Below are 19,845 nucleotides of genomic sequence, written 5' to 3'. Positions count from 1 at the left end.
TCTAAATTCAAGGAATTGAAGCTGCAGAGCTCTGTTACCAGGAATGCTTTGTAATTGGCTAGTTAGGAAAACATGAACATCCATTAGCATCCTAGCTTCAATCAGGGAGTCAATGTAATGGCTTAAAGGGGTTAAATCATTTCAATACGACAAAGTTGTAGTGTGACACATGTGCATATACGTGTTTGTGTGTGGCTAACTGTGTCTGTGTGTGGAAGTCTGTGTTTGTGTGTGGATCACTGTGTCTGTGTGTGGAAGTCTGTGTTTGTGTGTGGATCACTGTGTCTGTATCACTGTGTCTGTGTGCGTGTGCATGTGTGTGTGCACGTGCATGTGAGAGAGAGAGAGAGAGAGAGAGAGAGAGAGAGAGAGAGAGAGAGAGAGAGAGAGAGACAGGGTGTGTGTTTGTGTGCACGTGTGTATTTGACAAGTACAGAGATGGAGAGACAGGATGCTTTTTATGGTGGTGATCTGGTGGATGGGTGATATCCAAGGACCGTAGGCTGCAGATCTCTGATAGCGTCGGTGATGACAAGGGTAAAAGTGGTTTGAAGCTGAAGCGACAGATCTTGTGGCTGACTGGCTCTGTCCGGGCTCTCATTATTCCCTATCAGTGGCAATCTGGAACCATCTCTCTGCCTCTCGAGCTGCTCTCTGTGGTGTAAATGGATGGAGCAGTCAAGCTGCGAAAGCCAATGCCCTGTGGGGGTGGCACGGCATCCTGTATTGTAGAAAGAGGGACCTCTACATAGGGTAGGAATGGCTATGGGGCTGCATTATGATATTATTAATGAAGTCATATATAATAAAGGTGAAATCCTACGGCTCCCTGTTTCTTTCCTCTCTTGCTCTCACTCTATTTCCTTCCTCTCTCTCTCTCTCTCCCCCCCTCTCCTCTCTCTCTCTCTCTCTCTCTCTCTCTCTCTCTCTCTCTCTCTCTCTCTCTCTCTCTCTCTCTCTCTCTCTCTCTCTCTCTCTCTCTCTCTCCTCTCTCTCTCTCTCTCTCTCTCTCTTCTCTCTTTCCCCCTCTTCTCTCTCTCCCCTCTTCTCTCCCCTTCTCTCCTATCCACTTCTCTCCCTCCCCTCTCCTCTTCTCTCCCTCCCCTCTCCTCTTCTTTCTTGCTCTTTTTTACACACACTCTCCATTTCAATCGTATGATAACAAAATGCCATTCTAAACTTCATGCCAACCATTTAACATGGAGAACGTTATGAGGCAACCATTAAGGTATCTTTACTTTTACTCAAGTATGACAATTGGGTACTTTTTCCACCACTGCTTAGCAGGCCTCACACCATCTGGTATGGATTTAGCATAAGCCCCGCATTTAAGCCAGGCACAGGAGGGCACACACCCACGTTACTGGCCTGTGGAGGCACACAAAACGGGTATGCAGGAAATAGGGTGTTTACTTGAAACGGAGACTGGAGGGGTGGCTAGACCCATGCTGACTAGACCCCAAGAGAGAGAGAATATGTATGTATGGTGCGTGGATGTGTTATTTTACCAATACACTTACAGTACAACTACACATACAGTACAACGTCTCTCCATCGTTAGTCCTACTTACATTAGCTCTGGTGTGCTACAGTGTAAGACCCAGAGTCCCTAGGAATCAAACGTTTACCATCGTTTCTTTCTCTCCTTTCTTGTCGAGATATCGAATATTAAACTGTCTTAACAGGTACAACACTTAAACCACAATTCTCAGTGGAGCCCTTCTGTAATGACTTCTTTAGTGCTGTGATTGTCGACTTGAGTCAGATAACCATGACAGGACAGAATTAGAGGCCCTCCGAGACGAAGGATTTGAACAGCTGTACTCGTGGCGGTTTGTTGTCTTTCTTGCTGATGCACTCTGGTTATTTTCAGAGATAGAGGGCCGGTTCGGTCCCAAGCGGGGGATGGGAAGAATAAACAATGCCGAAGTCATCGCACTACGCAGGATAAACCGTTTACTGAATGCACACTTTTAATTGCCTGCCTTTGAGCTGGGTTTACTGACAGATTGAATTGGTCTGACATAAGATGTTTCAGTTCATCCCACTGTAAGGTCCTTGTCAGAAACATTAGTGTTCCACTGACCTGTGGTCTGAGCTAACCTCGCTTGCGGTTGGAATGTAACACATAGATCAGGGATGGGCAACTTTGATGGGGGTGGGGGCTACAAAAAATCAGAACCCAGCAGAGAGACATTTTGTGCAATTCTACACATTTTGCCATGGGGTGTAGAGAAAATGTTGCAGTTTTAAAGCAAGTTTGCTGCAATTCTACACATTTTGCCATGGGGTGTAGAGAAAATGTTGCAGTTTTAAAGCAAGTTTGCTGCAATTCTACACATTTTGCCAAGTGGCGGAGAGAACATTTAGCAATTTTATAACTAATTTCATGCAATTATAGGAAAATTAGCTGTTTTTAATATGATCTGAGTGAGACTGACAAACAAAATCAAATGGGGGCCCCACAGCCGATCATTCGACCACAATAACAAGTTTAGATAGCTGGCCGCTAAACTAACTTAGCAATCTTAAATTGTTTTGATTACATGGCTAATTGATTGACTATCAGTGACTGACATAACAACAGAAAAACTGCTGATGCACAACCACATTTCCAAACGGCATATTGTGTATTCTACTATTCTAGCTTGCAACAGTAAATTGAGACCCCAAATTAGTTCCAAATGTTTGTTGTACTATGGGGCGGCAGGTAGCCTAGTGATTAGAGCATTGGGCAAGTAACCGAAAGGTTGCTGGATTGAATCCCGAGCAGACAAGGTAAAAATCTGTCGTTCTTCCCCTGAACAAGGCAGTTAAACCCACTGTTCCCCGGTAGGCCGTCATTGTAAAACAAAAATAGTTCTTAACTGACTTGCCTAGTTAAATAAAGGTAACATTTAAAAAATAATACTAATATTTTTGTGGAAATTGATGTGAGGGCCTTCAAAAGGGGGGCCGTGGGCCAACAGTTGCTCATCCCTAATATACTGTACATCATGCTGAATTTAGGACATGGGACTAAGGGGCGCAGTGGTCTGGGGTTATGGTCTTGTGTCATTAAGTCATAGGGCCTAATATGTGTTCATCCTGATGGATGCACTGTGTAAAATCATTTTGTGTTGATGGGTCAGCTAGACACACACAAACACACACAGCCTCCACCCTGGCTCTGCTGTGGAATGTCTGCACACGCTGCCAGAGTCATTCTGACATGCATTGGTAAACCTCTGTGCCATTACCATGCATTATGAAAGGACTATCTGTTAAGTTACATAAATGTAAAAAGCTTGCCTGAACTAGAATAGGCTACACTGGCCCCGTGTCTACGCATAGTCCAAGTGTTACAAAACCGTGGGTCCAGTTTTCTAATAATGATCATAAAACATAATTACTAATTAAAGTCAACATTTTAATCATCCACTACAACAACTATGTATTAGAGTGAGTGAGCATTTTTACAAGGTCAACAATAACTAACATTTTCTTTGTTTTTCTGTCTTACAGAAAGAATGGTTATGTCTCAACTGCCAGACCCAAAGAGCTCTCTCTGGCCAGCTGGGCGATATACCCCCTCCACCATCTCCTGTGAAGAAGCAACTACCCACAGCTACCCCTACCCCTCCTGCCTCCCCTGCCAAAGTCCCTGCCTCCCCAGCTGCTGCTGCTGCTGCCTCTCCATTAACAAGAAGCCCCTCAGTTACTCAGGCAGAGGCAGCAGCAGCAGCAAAGGAAGACACCCAGACGCTTTCCATGTCCAAGGTAGTAACAGAACGCACCCCGCCCCAAACACCAGACGCTGCGTCTGCAAACACAGACACCACACCCATCCCACCTGAGCATGCCACCCCTCCCTCTGATAGTGTCCCAGAGGAGAAAGACCCAGAGCAGGCTGAAACGATGGAAGCTATATCTGAGACTATACTGGATGAGCCTGTGCCAGAGAGTGTAGTGGAGAGTGCTGTCGAAGCCTCAGCAGTGGAGAAAGACCCTGAGCAGGCTGAAGCGATAGAAGCTATATCTGAGACTATACTGGATGAGCCTGTGACAGAGAGTGTAGTGGAGAGTGCTGTCGAAGCCTCAGCAGTGGAGAAAGACCCAGAGCAGGCTGAAGCGATGGAAGCTATATCTGAGACTATACTGGATGAGCCTGTGCCAGAGAGTGTAGCAGAGAGTGCTGTCGAGGCCCCGGTAGTGAATCATCCAGAGAGTATGCCAGAGAAAGTTACAGAAGAACAGTCACCACCCGACACTACTCAGGCAGAATCAGATTTCCAGCCTGCAGTTGTAGAGGAGCCTGTCATTGCCCCCCCTGTAGAGAATGAGTCAGAAAAGCCTGTTGAGGCTGCACCCGAGCCAACTCCAAGCCCAGATACAGTGCAGAGTGAGTCTACAGCAGAGCAGATCTCACCGTCTCTCTCTGCAGGTAGTGAGAAAGAGGAGCCCATCCTAGAGAAGGTTCTTGAAGAGGAAGCTAAGCCGGTAGAGCCAGAGGTGATTCCAACACCTGAAACGGTCACACAGGAAACTACTGTCCAACCTGACCAATCACCAGAGCCTGTACCGCCAGCTCCTGTAGTCACTGAGGAGGAAGGGAAAGCAGTGGTGATTGAGGAAGAACCTAGCCATCCACCTAAAGCTGAGGAGACAGCTCCTACACCTCCTGCAGTCACCGAGCAGGAGGAGAAACCTAAAGGGCCAGAGCCTCAAGCAACTACTGTTGAACAGCCTCCAACTGAGGTGTCTTCAGTACATACAGGTCCAGTAGCAGAGAGTTCAGCTGTGGAGACGGCTGTGGAGACTAAGATGCCAAAGGTGGCTCCTGCTCCACCAGTTAAGATTGTAGAGAATTCGGCCTCAGCTCCCGAAGCCCCTAATGAGCCGGTAGAGGATTGTACATCTCCCAAACCAGCAGAGCTAGAGCCTGTGCCTTCACAAAAAGAGGAGGTGCCCCCTGCGGTAGAAGAAACTCCCCCTGTAGTTGCTGAGAGTGAACAGCCTAAAGAGGTAGAGACTGTTCCACAAACTGAGGCAGTTGAGTCTGTAGCCACATCTCCTCCTCTATTTACTGATAAAGTTGAGGAGAAGCCTGTAGAGAAGGAGGCAGACCCAATTCTGCCAGCCCAATTTGAGGAGAAGCCTGTAGAGAAGGAGGCAGATCCAATTCTGCCAGCCCAATTTGAGGAGAAGCCTGTAGAGAAGGAGGCAGAGGCAATTTCGCCAGCCCAAGTTGAGGAGAAGCCTATAGAGAAGGAGGCAGAGCCAATTCCGCCAGCCCAAGTTGAGGAGAAGCCTATAGAGAAGGAGGCAGAGCCAATTCAGCCAGCCCAAGTTGAGGAGAAGCCTGTAGAGAAGGAGGCAGAGCCAATTCAGCCAGCCCAAGTTGAGGAGATGCCTGTAGAGAAGGAGGCAGAGCCAATTCAGCCAGCCCAAGTTGAGGAGAAGCCTGTAGAGAAGGAGGCAGAGCCAATTCAGCCAGCCCAAGTTGAGGAGAAGAAGGCAGAGCCAATTCAGCCAGCCCAAGTTGAGGAGAAGCCTGTAGAGAAGGAGGCAGAGCCAATTCCGCCAGCCCAAGTTGAGGAGAAGCTTGTAGAGAAGGAGGCAGAGGCAATTCAGGCAGCCCAAGTTGAGGAGAAGGAGGCAGAGCCAATTCAGCCAGCCCAAGTTGAGGAGAAGCCTGTAGAGAAGGAGGCAGAGCCAATTCAGCCAGCCCAAGTTGAGGAGAAGCCTGTAGAGAAGGAGGCAGAGCCAATTCCGCCAGCCCAAGTTGAGGAGAAGCCTGTAGAGAAGGGGGCAGAGCCAATACCGCCAGCCAAAGTTGAGGAGAAGTCTGTAGAGAAGGAGGCAGAGCCAATTCCGCCAGCCCAAGTTGAGGAGAAGCCTGTAGAAAGTGAGGCAGGAGTAAAGAAAGTACCAGAGGCTTCTCTTGCACCTCCTGCTGCTGAACCAGAAAACGTTAGCCCTGAGAGAGATGCCGAAAGGACAGAGTCAGAAACAGTGGTTGAACCCAGCCCAGAAGTCAAATCCGAGGAGTCAGTTTCACCATCCCCTTTTGAGAAAAAAGTCCCTGAACAGCTCCCAGAACCTGAACCACAATCAGCTAAAGTTGATCAGATCCCACCTCAGGAGGCTGTAGAAGCTCCAGCACCAGTAGTAGAAAAAAACACAGATGAAACTGAGGCTGGAGCAGAACGTGTAGGTCCGGAGGAGGAAAATCTGACATCTGTGGATACCAAGGTTGAACCAGAGCCAACAGCCGATAATAAGGCTGAAAAAGCCCAGGATGAGTCTACTCCCCCAGCTTCTGAAGCTAAAGAGCAAGAAAAGGTCAAAACAGAGCACTTAGAACAAGCTATAGAGGCATCGTCACTATCATCTGCTGCTAGTGAGCCACAAGCCCCTGAGAACGTTTCTGAGGAGAAACCCACACAGGAAGGAGAAGAAGCTGGCAGCATAGCTGAAAATAAACAAGAGGTGTCTATAGCTGAGAGTAGGGAGCCAACTCCTACTGTGTGTGATGAGAAAGCAGTGCAAGAGAAAGAATTATCCAAAGAAGATGAATCTGAGCAAACTCCAAAGACAGACTCTGTGTCTGAGAGCATTCAGCCAGAGAAAGAGAAAGTGGTTGTGTCACCACCTGTAGTTAGTGAAAAGCAGGAACCTATTTCAGTATCAGAGGTGAAAGCTGTGAGTGACAGAGAGGGCAGCGTAGAAGACAAAACAACACCAGAGCAGACTAAAACATCTGAAACTGTATCTATAAATGTGTCTATAGCCCCAGCCCCTGTAGTAGAACCTGACACCCTAGTCCCTGTAGTTGGTAAACAGGACGAAGACAAACCCCTGAATGAAGAGAAGTCAATGCCTGAAATTCAAGGGATAATAGAGGCTGAAGTGGATGCAGTTGGAGAGGTGACTGTAGTATGTAGCAACAGTAGTGGCTGAGAATTAGATGATTCAAGTCAGAAGGGCTCTTTTCACAAATGTTTCTACAGACCTTTTAGTTATGTAAAATAATCTACAGACATTAGTTGTAAAAAAAATATCTTCCCTTTATACATCTTCATATATCCATTTTAAATGTTCCAAATAATGTAATGTTTATGATCAATTATGGATGATTATCATCTACATATTTATTATACAATAATTGTGTTTTATTATTTTAATTTACAGGCAACGCTGAAAGACCCTGGAGAAAAAAACACAGTCGCCAAGGATAGCAGTCCCACCAGCCCCTCAGACCTTGCTAAGCTGGAGAGCACTGTCCTTCCCATACTAGAGGCCCAGGCTACACAACCAAAGGACAATTCGGACAAACTGACCGACTCACTCAAGACCAGACGCAAACTTGAGGTGCTACCCCTCTCACCTGAATCTCCCAGCACAGAGGATGACCCAGAACTCTCAGAGAAGAAGGACGCCTCAGCAAAGAAAAAGCTGCTGGTGCCAACAGACATCAGGGGTGACTCGTTGGAGGACAGCAGTGAGAGCTTAGGGAAAGATAGTCCCATGTCAGGGGATGACGAAGACTTCATTCGTAAACAGATCATGGAGATGAGTGAGAACGAGGATGCTTCGCCGTCCGACGAAGAAAACCTCATCCGGCGAAAGATCCGAGATCATGACAGGAAACGAATGGAGCAGGAGAAAGGGGAGGGGAAGGAGAGAAGTGCAATGGCAAAAGGCAGGCGGCTCCTCAAGAAGAACACCATCAGCCCTGAGGACGAAGATGAGCGGAAACTCTCACTGGATAAACCTGACAAGGCATGGAAAGAGGGATCGGAACCCAAAGTCTCAGACTCTCAGGAAGGGGAACAGCCTTCGGCAGATAGAGTCGTGGCAGTACGCCAATTCAGAACCATCGAGCTCAACACGACTACCACCCCTGTGCGCATACCGGGTACGTCAGATGATGGAGAACTTGAGATGGAAAGCCTCACCAACTCCCCTGATGATCGCTCCAGGGGCGATGGGTCCTCCAGCCTGCACGCATCCAGCTTCACCCCTGGGACATCGCCTACATCCCTGTCCTCTTTGGATGAGGACAGTGACAGCAGTAGTCCCAGCCGCATGCACAGTGGCGAGGGGAAACAGCACAGGAAAGCGAAGCATAGACAACAAGGCCAAGGTCTACCCACCATCGAAGACTCTTCTGAGGAAGAGGAGTTACGAGAGGAGGAGGAGCTGCTAAGAGAACAGGAGAAGCAGAAAGGCTCTGGGAAGAAGTCGAAGAAGGACAAAGAGGAGATCAGAGCTCAGAGGAGGCGGGAGCGTCCCAAAACGCCGCCCAGCAACCTCTCTCCCATTGAAGATGCCTCCCCGACAGAAGAGCTGAGGCAAGAGGCAGAGATGGAGGAGTTCAGGCGATCATCTTTATCCGATTTCTCTCCCAGCATCGAGTCAGAACCAGAGGGAGTTGAGATCAATGCTGCAAAGATTGCAGCAGTACAGAAAGTATACCAACTTCCTACATCTGTTTCTCTCTACTCTCCAACAGCTGATCAAGGTGCTAATAAAAGCCCTGAAAAACGAGCCCTGAAAACTGCAGACGAAGCCTACGAAGAGATCATGCTAAAGGCTAGAACACCCACAAAGGAAAAGGTGGACATCCCTCCGGGGAAAGAGTCCCTCTATGGTGGGATGCTGATAGAAGATTATGCCTATGAGTCCCTTGTTGATGAAAATGGAAAGAAAGTCCAGCAGCAGAAGTCTGAGAAAATCTCAGTGCCAGCTCAGCCCAAAATACTGAGATCTCCAGATGAGGTTTACGAAGACATGATGGAGAAGAAGAAAGAATTCATGCAGCTGGAGCAGGAACTGAAAAAAGCACAGTCCGTGTCAGAAAGACCCACACCAGAGATCGTATTGCAACCCACTGAGCCAACCAGCTCCACGAGTGTTACAGTTACTATAGGCAAGGATGGGAAACCACTGCTCGATGCTGAGGCTGCGTATGAGGAACTCATGAAGAAAGTTCTGACTCCTGGGACTAGCCCGACACAGCAAGGTCCTGATATATCTGGGGCGGCCCCTGGTGGTGAGTTCGAAGGCACTGAATCCAGAAGGGCTCTGCGTCCCATACCAGACCTGAGGGTTACACAGTGCTCCTCAGGGGAGGAGGACGCTGATGAAGAGGCCACTGAGACCAAAAGTCAAGATAAGCCAAAGACTTCATCAGACATTCCTAAAGCTGATCAGACACCCTTAACAGCTGCTGCAGAAACTGAGTCCAAATCAGTTGCTTGCAAGGTCCCCTCATCAACAACTTCAGACCAACCACAGACCCACATTGAAACTTCCCAGGCTGACCAGCCTCTGGACATAACCCAACAGGATGTCATGGACTTGTCTAGTATGAAGTCCTCAGCCCCTGCTGTTGCCAGTGTATCGCCCTTACCCACCCTCCCTCAGTACACCCCCACTGTCCCCAGTGTAGTGTCAACCACCCCACCAGTACCCCCCAAACCAGCCATCCTGCACAGGGCTCTGTCTCAGGAAAAAGCAGACATTCCTGAACCCCCTCCACTGCCCCCTCCCACCATGCCAAAGCCATCGGTTTACCCCAGGAAACCCCCTGTTCCGCTTCCATCTCAGGCTATAATCAGGTCAGAGCATGTTGCCATGACAACAGCCCAAGGGTCGCCGGTAAGACAGCCTCATGTCCCCCCACCGGTTCCTCCAAAGCCAGCCATCCCTGCTGGAATGGGGTACAGCCACAGGCCAGGGGAAAACATCAAACCACCCCTTGCTCCAAAACCTGTCTCTCAGCATGGCTCTCCTGCCCACATCCAATATCCAAGACCCACTGCCCTCCACACAGGCCATGCTGATATAGCCCTGAATCTGAGCCCCACAGCTGAAAGCAGGCCAGGTCACTTCTCAGGTCATTCCTCGGGTCACTCCTCGGGTCACCCATCCCCCACTTCTCCGCGATACGGCAATCGACACGAAACTTATGTGGTTATAACTCTGCCATCCCAGCCCAGCTCTCCAGTGGAAGGGATCACCACCCAGGCCCCATCCAGTCCAGGTCCAGCATCTCCTTCAAGACATGCCCAACCTCCACCTCAACCTCAAACACAGTATCAACCACATCCTCAACCCCAGAAACAACCACAGCCACCTCCACCACACACAAATAGGGTGCCCCTGGCATTCACTCGCATCACTGAGTCCATGGAAAGTCAAGAGATATGTGGGCCAGAGAAAGTTGTGTCAAGCTCCTGTCATGTCATTGAGGCTATTTCAGCATCCGCTCCACCCCCAGAGGTCAGGTTAGGGCAGGTCACTCAGTTTGTGACGACAGAAGTTCAAAGAACCATGGTGTCTGTCCGACACGAAAGGTCGCCGCCCCCACCTCCAGCCCCAAGAGCGAACGGTGTTCCAATCTCACTGGAGAAACCTAAACCACAACAGACACAGAGTCCACAGGGCTACCAGCCAGGGGAGGTAGTAGACCTTCGTACCATGAAGGTGAATTCAGAATCGGCCATGAAAGTGGTGGATCTGTCTTCGTCAGATGTTAGACGCCAGTCCTTGGCCACAGACATCAACAGTCGTCAGACAAGTGCAGTGCAGTCCCCAGTGGTCAATCTCAGCACTGAGTCGACCAGTGTTTCCATAGTGACTGACAGCATCACCATAGTTACATGTGCTGCCACCATACAAAGTTACGAAAATACCAACATATCCCAAGTCCCTTCTCTGCCCCTTCAGCTTACAACCACAAACAAAGCCTTCGAGCCTGTTTGTCAGATCATCTATCGGCCCATAGATGCACAGCCCACAACCAGCAACAATGCTGAGATCCCGATTAACCTTTCTGTAGGACCTGGTACAGGCTTAGGGACATTCCAGACACCTGTCACTATCGCCCCTACCCCTGCCCCAGGGTGTGTGGCTAATGGTCTGAGCAGCGGGATGCCGACAGTAGCAGGTGCAGTGGACCTTAGCACAGCCAAACCCTTCAACACCGTGGTTTCGGTCGACGCTTCCTCCGCAGAAGTGGTCACGGCTGTGATCATAGAAGAGGATGGGAAACCCGTGGACCTGACGGCTGGGAGAAGAGCCGTCTGCTGTGATGTTGTCTACAAGCTGCCATTTACAGGTAGCTGCACCACCCAGCAGCCCACTACGCCATTGCCCGAAGACCGCTTCGGCTACCGAGACGACCACTACCAATATGACCGCTCACCCTACAACATGAGGGGCTTCGGTTGCATCAAACCCTCCATGTCCGACACCAATCTGGCTGAGGCCGGGCTTTTTCTCTATAAGAGCAAGAACAGTTACAATTTCCATGGCACCACAGAGGGTGCAGTAGACCTGACATCCTCCAAGACATCTGATGCAGGTTTGTGCAGTGACATCACCGACCTCTCGCTGAAATGTCACTTTGAGATGCCTCTGCTTATTCATGGCTGATCCTGTGGCATTTTAGTGTATTTTGTTGTTTCGTTCACTTCTTTTTTTTCATGAGTTGTTTGCATGGACATTTTACCTTTTTTTTCATTCTACCTTTATGATCATTTTTTGGTACACCGATGCATGTGCTTGCATGCTGTTTGCTTTGACTTTACATCATCCATGATCTGGCAAGACTGGAGGTTTTTCCATTTTTGTTGTTGCTTTTTTATTTATTTGGATGGAGCATGGCTTTCGATGGAGCATTGCTTTCGATGGAGCATGGTTTTCTGTCTGATGTTTCACCACTAAGGCTACCTGTTTTTGTGGACTCAATAGATGTATTTTCCCCAACAGGTGTAGCTTTGGACTTCTCCACCAAAGGCTCAGGGTTATATTCAGGAATGATAATCCCCCCATATTCCCAAGCCAGAGTCAATGGAGCTGTTGGGACACACTTTGGCACGAGCAGTGTCCTGAGATCCTCCAATGGGGTGGTGTACTCTTCAGTCTCAGTACCAATCCCATCGCCCTATGCCATCACCACACAACCTGGGTCCATATTTAGCACCACTTACAACTCCCTGTCGGCGGGCATGCACACCAGCGACACCATGCCATCCCTGTCCACTCTCCAGAACCAGCCCATGACTCGGTCCAACAGCTTCATCTCCACCACCTCTGCAGATGATCAAGGGGACGTCCCCCTCAACCTGGAGCTCGCTAAAGATGGCATATCCACCTCCACGGCCCTCACCACCAAAACGGTCACCCTGGCCCTGGAAAGGCTGGACTCGTACACGGACGCGTCCCTGGAGGCTATCGCCGCCTCGCTGGAGGCCCTGTCCTCGCCCTGTGTGCCAGGGGAGGGCCAGTACCAGATGCAGCGTGAGATTCTGGAGATGGAGAAGTTCAAACAGCAGCGGTTGGCTGAAGAACTGGAGTGGGAGCGTCAGGAGATCCAGCGCTTCCGCGAGCAGGAACAGATGCTGGTGCAGAAGGAGCTGGAAGAGCTGCAGTCCATGAAGCAGGCCATCCTGTGCCAGCAGGAGGATGAGCGCCAGGCCCACCTCATGATGCAAAAGGAAACCTATGCCCAGCAGCAGCAGCAGCTAGAGCAGATCCAGAGGCTCCAGGAGCAGCTCCGGGCACAACTGGAGGAGCAGAAGTTCCGGAAGATGTACCCGGGGGAGGTGTTGCTGGGGCACGGCCAGCAGGAGGCAGTCGTCCTGGGGCCGGACGGCACCGAGCTGGCCCGGAAAATCATGGATAGTGGGTGTCAGACGGATGACGAGGACAGTGTTGTCGATAAAGCCTACACGGCGGGGAGGAAGAAGAGAAGCACGGCCAAGAAGAGCGTAGACAGCTGCGTGCAGACGGACGATGAGGACCAGGAGGAGTGGGAGCCTGCTCGGGCCAGACGTAGCAGGCCTCGCACGTCAAGGGGGGACAGAGGCGGACAGACTTCCGATATGTCCATTCAGGCTCACTCTGAGATCTCCATACAGACAGACTCTGCGGGGAATGTAAGAATGGACGCCAGGATGGAGCTCTCCGACTCGGAAAGTCCACATTGGGAAGACAAGAGACGGCCCACGCCCTTGGAGATAGAACAGTCTGGCCACCTCAGAGCTGACCCCTCCTCACTTCAGGCCCCGCCCAAATCCCCCAATGTTCTCTACTCTCCCATATCTCCCTGCATATCCCCGAGCAAATCCCTTGAGTTTGTGTCCTATGAGAAATCATTGGGTGATACAAGCCCACAGAGAATAAGAGGGAGTACTGATCCGACCAAAGTTTCTCCAACCGGCAGCCCCAAGGGACCTAAGGCCATGCAGAGATCCATGTCCGACCCCAAGCCCATGAGTCCCACTGGAGAGGAGAGGGCATCATCCAGTTTCCAGTATGGCGACGGTTACTCCGTGAGTTCTGGTTTAATAAATGTTTGCAGTTGTGATGTGTTCTATTCAAATGGGCATAGAGTTTCTCCCTTAGGCACGCAGGCTTTATATAAAAGGTCAGTTTTCTCACCCCAAGGAGAAACGGTACAAAAGGGCTCTAACACATGCATATTATTATTTATAGATAATTGGGTTTATTTTGTCATTTTATATTAAGACAACTAGAGTTTGAGTTTTTCGAAGTATGATATACTGTGACATTGGACAAACAAAGTAGAGCATAATCCAGGATAATGTTCTGTTTTGAAACCAGATTTGGATGCATTTCTGTTCTGTTTTGAAACCAGATTTGGATGTATTTCCAGGTTGCACTTCTTGTCATAACGCAACTCCATTATTGCCCTGAAAATGATGTCTTATTGCAGTTCCGTTTCTCTCATACAGATCTAATGTAGCCCCCAGCTTGCTATTCATTTGGCGAGTTTGCTGTCTAAATTCATATGAGTCTCTCATAGAATGCCCTTTCAAAGGCATTGCTGCACTAAAGCTGATATATTTATATTGGCATTTTAGTTTGAAGGCAAAGCCCGCAAGACTGGAGGCAATTTTCTAGAAGAGTTTCCATTTTTCATATTTCATACATTGAGTCATTGCACAGTGCCTCTTCAATGTGATTTGGGACTGGTAGTATCCTTGGTAGATATTCCACATTCTTTCTTTCCAACCAGACTAACTAGATCAGGATATATTTGAGATACTGCAAATGACTTAGTACAAAGGTTACAGCTATTCGTTTAGTATCTACTAGTTGTATTAAAACATAACATTTGAATTTCATAAACACCACAGGTATAGAAGTGTGTTCATATCATTTTTTTTCATTCAACTTGTTTCCATGGGACCGCTTTCAGACATAGTCAAAATGTAATGGAAGATGATTAAGTTAAGATATATACTTACAGTAGGTTATAAATACTAGAGTTGGGCGGTATCCAGAGACAGTGCCTTTGGAAAGTATTCAGACCCCTTGACTTTTTCCAAATGTTGTTATGTAACAGCCTTATTCTAAAATGGATTAAAAAAAATATATCCCTCATCAATCTACACACAATACCCCATATCGACAAAGCAAAAACAATTTTTTTATCATAAAAATGTATTACAATAAAAACGGAAATATCACATTTACATAAGTATTCAGACCCTTTACTCAGTACTTTGTTGAAGCACCTTTGGCAGCGATTACAGCCTCAAGTCCTCTTGGGTATGACGCTACAAGCTTGGCACACCTGTATTTGGGTAGTTTCTCCCATTCTTCTCTGCAGATCCTCTCAAACTCTGTCAGGTTGGATGGGGAGCGTCGCTGCACAGATATTTTCAGGTCTCTCCAGATATGTTCAATCGGGTTCAAGTCTGGGATCTGTCTGGGCCACTCAAGGACATTCAGAGACTTGTCCCGAAGCCACTCCTGCGTTGTCTTGGCTGTGTGCTTAGGGTCGTTGTTCTGTTGGAAGGTGAACCTATGCCCCAGTCTGAGGTCCTGAGTGCTCTGGAGCAGGTTTTCATCAAGGATCTCTCTGTACTTTTCTCTGTTCATCTTTGCCTCGATCCTGACTAGTCTCCCAATCCCTGCCGCTGAAAAACATCCCCACAGCATGATGCTACCACCACCATGTTTCACCGAAGGGATGGTGCCAGGATTCCTCTAGACGTGATCCTTGGCATTCAGGCCAAAGAGTTCAATCTTGGTTTTATCAGACCAGAGAATCTTATTTCTCATGATCTGAGAGTCTTTAGGTGTCTTTTGGCAAACTGCCATGTGCCTTTTACTGAGGAGTGGCTTCCGTCTGGCCACTCTACCATAAAGGTCTGATTGGTGGAGTGCTGCAGCGATGGTGGACCTTCTGGAAGGTTCTCCCATCTCCACAGAGGAACTCTAGAGCTCTGTCAGAGTGACCATCGGGTTCTTGGTCACCTCCCTTCTCCCCTGATTACTCAGTTTGGCCGGGTGACCAGCTCTAGGAAGCTGTCATCAAGGCAAAAGGTGGCTACTTTGAAGAATCTCAAATACAATATATATTTAGATTTGTTTAACACTTTTTGGTTTACTACATGAGTCCATATGTGTTATTTCATAGTTTTGATGTCTTCACTATTATTCTACAATGTATAAAATAGTAAAAATAAAGAAAAACCCTTGAATGAGTAGGTGTGTCCAAACTTTTGACTGGTACTGTATATAGGTTGTGTAGATTGCTGAGGATTTTTATTTATTTAATCCATTTCAGAATAAGGCTGTAACGTAAAAAAAATTGTGGGAAAAGTTAAAAGGTCTGAATACTGTCCGAAGGCACTGTATATGGTATACCAGCCAAGCATTATACATACTTAATCAAGCCTCTCATTGTTCCTCTGGCCCTCTCCCGGGGTATATAAATCAGTTCTCTGCCTGAGTGACACACCACAGAGCTCCTCATACTGTACATACAAGGGGTGGACAAACAGCTGAGCTTGTAGGAAAGTATTGATATGCCACAGATCCATAGGGGTTTAATGTGAATAAATTACATATTTTTAGGCTGCTCTTAAGGTAGTAAGTAACATTTATGGCCAGGGGCACATACAGTATCTTCCTGTGAAACTCACCAGCAATCAATATGCTGTGTTTCTCAATAAGCTTTCCCTCACTCTGAGGACACCAGATTCTTGTCCGTGCCTGATTGTAATCAGGACACAGAGACACCGGGATAGAGATCGCTCTTCTATTTTAGTCATCCATTAATTTAATCAGATAATTGAAATCATGAAAGATTTAACACTTCTTTCCAGTTAATTTAGTCCATGTAGTAAAGGTTTGGAGAAAGTCATCATTCAGATGCTGTACCCATTCAGTGTGAAATCACAATGTGACGCTTGAGTATAAATAATTAAAGAAGCAATTTATTCTCGTTTTTATAACTATTTGTTTGTTTTGGTTTTCTCCGCCAGGGAAAAAGCTCGTCGGGCAGCACCCCAACTGGCACCGGCAAGAAGGTGAAAAGGACCCTGCCCAACCCGCCCTCGGAGGAGGAGGCAACAGCCGCCGGCCAGACGGCCTACAGCACTGGCTCGGCCCGCCGTCGCATGTGCCGCAACACCAACATGGCGAGGGCCAAGATCCTGCAGGATATCGACCGTGAGCTGGATATGGTGGAGCGTGAGTCGTCCAAGCTCCGCCACAAGCAGGCGGAGCTGGACGAAGAAGAGAAGGAGATCGACGCCAAGCTACGCTACCTGGAGATGGGCATCAACCGCAGGAAAGACGCCCTCCTCAAGGAGAGGGAGAAGAGGGAGCGGGCCTACCTGCAGAGCGTGGCCGAGGATCGTGACTACATGTCAGACAGCGAGGTCAGCAACATCCGGGAGACACGGAGCGGCCGCGGCAGTGGAGAAGATGAAGAGATTGGAAGCCACGGGCTGGAGCGCCCCAGGACGGCACCCCAGTCAGAGCTGGATGATTTTGTGCCACCACAGACCACACACGAGGCCCAGTATGGCACATACTCCCAGTACCAGTACCCACTGAGCCAGACGCTGTACCAGCAGCAGTCACTTTACCAGTCCCCCCAGTCCTACCAGTCTCAGTCCATCTACTCCTCAGTCCCCTCCCTGTCTAGCTCCCAGCAGCAGAGCTACCACCAGATGCTCCTTCTCCAGCAGAAGGCAGCCAGGCAGGCGGCCCTGATCCAAGAGTTGGACGCGTCGTCAAAGTACGAAGTCATCAGCCGACAGCCCGACCCCGTGTCCTCTGCCTACATGGGAGGGGTCAGGTACGACAAGTACGGTAACCACTTGGACCTCCGGGCCCTGGAGGTGGGGGGCAGTATGGCTGGCAGCCCCATGTCCAACGTGTCGGCCGACTCCTTCTATGGAGACGTGGAGCACCACCACCACACTCCACGAAGCTACGTCCTCCTAGAAGATGCGGCAGAGCTGGCCAAGAGCTCCACGAGTCTGGCTTCATCCAGCTACGCCCAGGCTGAGAAGGAGCTGGCTAAAGCAGAAAGGCTGTTGCGAAGAAGTGCAGCCGACTTAACCTCCACCGACTACCTGGGCTCCAGCTCCAGGCTCCACTCCGGGTATGGAAAGACCCCAGACGATGAGGACTCCATGGATGACCCCTACGAGCTGAAGCTCCTCAAGCAGCAGCTGAAGCAGGAGTTCCGAAGGAGCACAGGGGGAACAGAGAGCCTGGACCCGCTGACGGGTCTCTCCCACAACTACTACGGCACCCCCAGCTCGGGTGTCTCCTCCTCCCAGAGTTACTCCCAAAGACACTACCCCAAGACGGAGAAATACAGCATCAGCCGGCTGACCCTAGAGAAGCAGGCAGCCAAGCAGCTCCCGGCGTCCATGCTGTACCAAAAGCACAAAGCCCCGCTGACCGATCCCAAAGTCTCCAAGTACTCCTCGATGCAAGACGGCAGGAGTCTGGAGACAGACTATACCAGCTATTTAGGGTCCAGTAACGTTAGTGCCTCTCCCAGATCCAGCCGGCTCCTTCAGGACGAGATCACCTTTGGACTACGCAAGAACATTGCAGAGCAGCAGAAGTACCTGGGCTCCACGTTGGGTGCCAACTTGGCTGGCTCGCTCAACTTCGGCCAGAGCCTGGCCTTGGACTCGACTTCTTACCCCAGTGGCAGCCGGTCACGGCCCTCTTCTAGGCCCAACTCCGTCTATGGCCTGGATCTCTCACTCAAACGGGACCTATCCAGTTCCTCTTTGAGGCTCAAGGGGGACGGTGAGGCGGCCTCAGATAGTTACCAGATGCCATCAGGGCGTGCCAAGCCCACCAGCCTGCCCATCGTGCAGGGCGGCCGGGGGCGCATCCCCATCGTGGCGCAGAACTCTGAGGAGGAGAGCCCGTTGAGTCCTGTGGGCCAGCCTATGGGCATGGCGCGGGCATCGGCGGGGCCCCTGCCACCCATCTCGGCCGACTCACGGGACCAGTTTGGTTCGTGCCTCTCCCTGCAGGACTCCCAGCAGCAGCAGCACCTGAGGGAAGAGCCAACGAGGGGGCGGGGCTACGTCTTGATGGACGACCTCCAGGGCACCATGTCGGACTGCGAAGGTAAACAACAACGGCATCAGTTCAGAATTGTTTTCTTCCTATTTCAAACTGACTCTGCTTGTATGCACCCAATAAACTATCCAATATACCACCCAATATACCACCCAATATACCACCCAATGAACCACCCACCTGCACCACCCATGACTTTTGACTTTCTTTATGTCTTATCTGTGTCTTTACTGGTTTCTTCATCTATTGTCTATTCTGAATGTATTCATTCCCTCTTCCTTTGATTTGATGTATTGGTCTCAATACAAAGGACAAGTTGACTTTACTGAATGTAATTGCTGTATTTTGTATTTGTCTATGTTGATGTCTTTTGGTGTTTAATCCCTCATTTGGGTCTCTTCTGGTCTCTAAATGCATGTGATTGTGTCTGCGTTGGAATCACTATATAAGATATATTTTCCTATTTAAGCTCTATGTATGTTACTCTAGAATGTCTGTCACTTATATATATGTAGAAGGTATCCTTCCTCCAATAGCATTCTCTCTCTGAAACTGATCAGCAGTGTAGTTTGCTAAATGTTGTCATTTCTGCTCTATAACTGACATACTTGAAAATATGGTTTTGTACATTAAGTCCTAGAGGACTTCCGTAGTATTTCACAACTTGCTTGTTTATGTAATGCCCAGGTGTTGGGAGTAGAATAATCCCTCTACTTGAAAGCTCAGGTCAGATTGTGCAGGGAAATGGGAAAAGAGCCTCGCTTTCTCAAAAGTGATAAATTGAAAAAGTACCTCTGGCTAGCAAAATGTTATGGAATGTGTTTATTGCTTTGTCCTTCAGATATTTGATGTTTATTTCAAATTCAGTAGTTCAATTGAGGACAAAATATGATACATCATAGGAATGTGTATCTGTGTGAACACTGCATGTTATGTTACATTATACATGATCTATTTAGACAATGATAGGCCTATTACAGATCTATTGGAAGGTTTAAATGTATTTTGTTGTGGTAGTCAGATACATACAGTATTATCATTGCATCAGTGCAGTATTTCTTATTTGGATGATATACACTTGACAATTTCTATATGAATGGGAAGGATCCTTTCTCTCTTTTCTAGAATTCTTTCTCACATGTCCATCTCTAAGGGTTTTCCAATGCATGTTATGTTAATGCATGTTCCGTTAATCTATAATAAATACATTTAATTTGCATGTGTTTGTCTGAATACGTGCATGGGTGTCATACCTTTGTTGTACATGTTGCATGGGGAATATAATGTTTATTGTAGCATGAACAAAGCTCTTCCTGATTCTGTGATGTCACTCTTTATCTGGGTCTTTTACGCATGCTCCAACAAAATGCAGGCATTACAGTTCTCTTTTCTCTCACGATTATGTCTCCATCTCTATTCTGCTGACAACCCTGTCTATTTTAAAACAATCCCCTTCATAACACCGTTTACTTGATT

The 19,845-nt window shown here is 48.5% G+C and overlaps 1 protein-coding gene across 3 annotated transcripts in view; it reads left to right on the top strand.

The window, feature by feature from the left end:
* The window catches only part of LOC106597326 (protein piccolo), a 65,796-nt gene that overhangs the window by 19,291 nt on the left and 26,660 nt on the right, over positions 1–19,845 (top strand). For all 3 annotated transcript variants that reach the window (XM_082977788.1, XM_082977787.1, XM_045722240.2), the window contains exons 3-6: positions 3,505–3,759; positions 7,174–11,353; positions 11,761–13,325; positions 16,293–18,417. In XM_082977788.1, coding sequence (XP_082833914.1) covers positions 3,505–3,759; positions 7,174–11,353; positions 11,761–13,325; positions 16,293–18,417 — 8,125 coding nt within the window. The remainder of the gene's footprint in view (positions 1–3,504; positions 3,760–7,173; positions 11,354–11,760; positions 13,326–16,292; positions 18,418–19,845) is intronic.

This window comes from Salmo salar, chromosome 07 (assembly GCF_965601325.2).
Source record: "Salmo salar chromosome 07, fSalSal1, whole genome shotgun sequence".
NCBI lineage: Eukaryota > Metazoa > Chordata > Actinopteri > Salmoniformes > Salmonidae > Salmo > Salmo salar.
The sequence above is the reverse complement of the archived record's forward strand: the minus strand, read 5'-3'. Positions and strand labels throughout refer to the sequence as shown.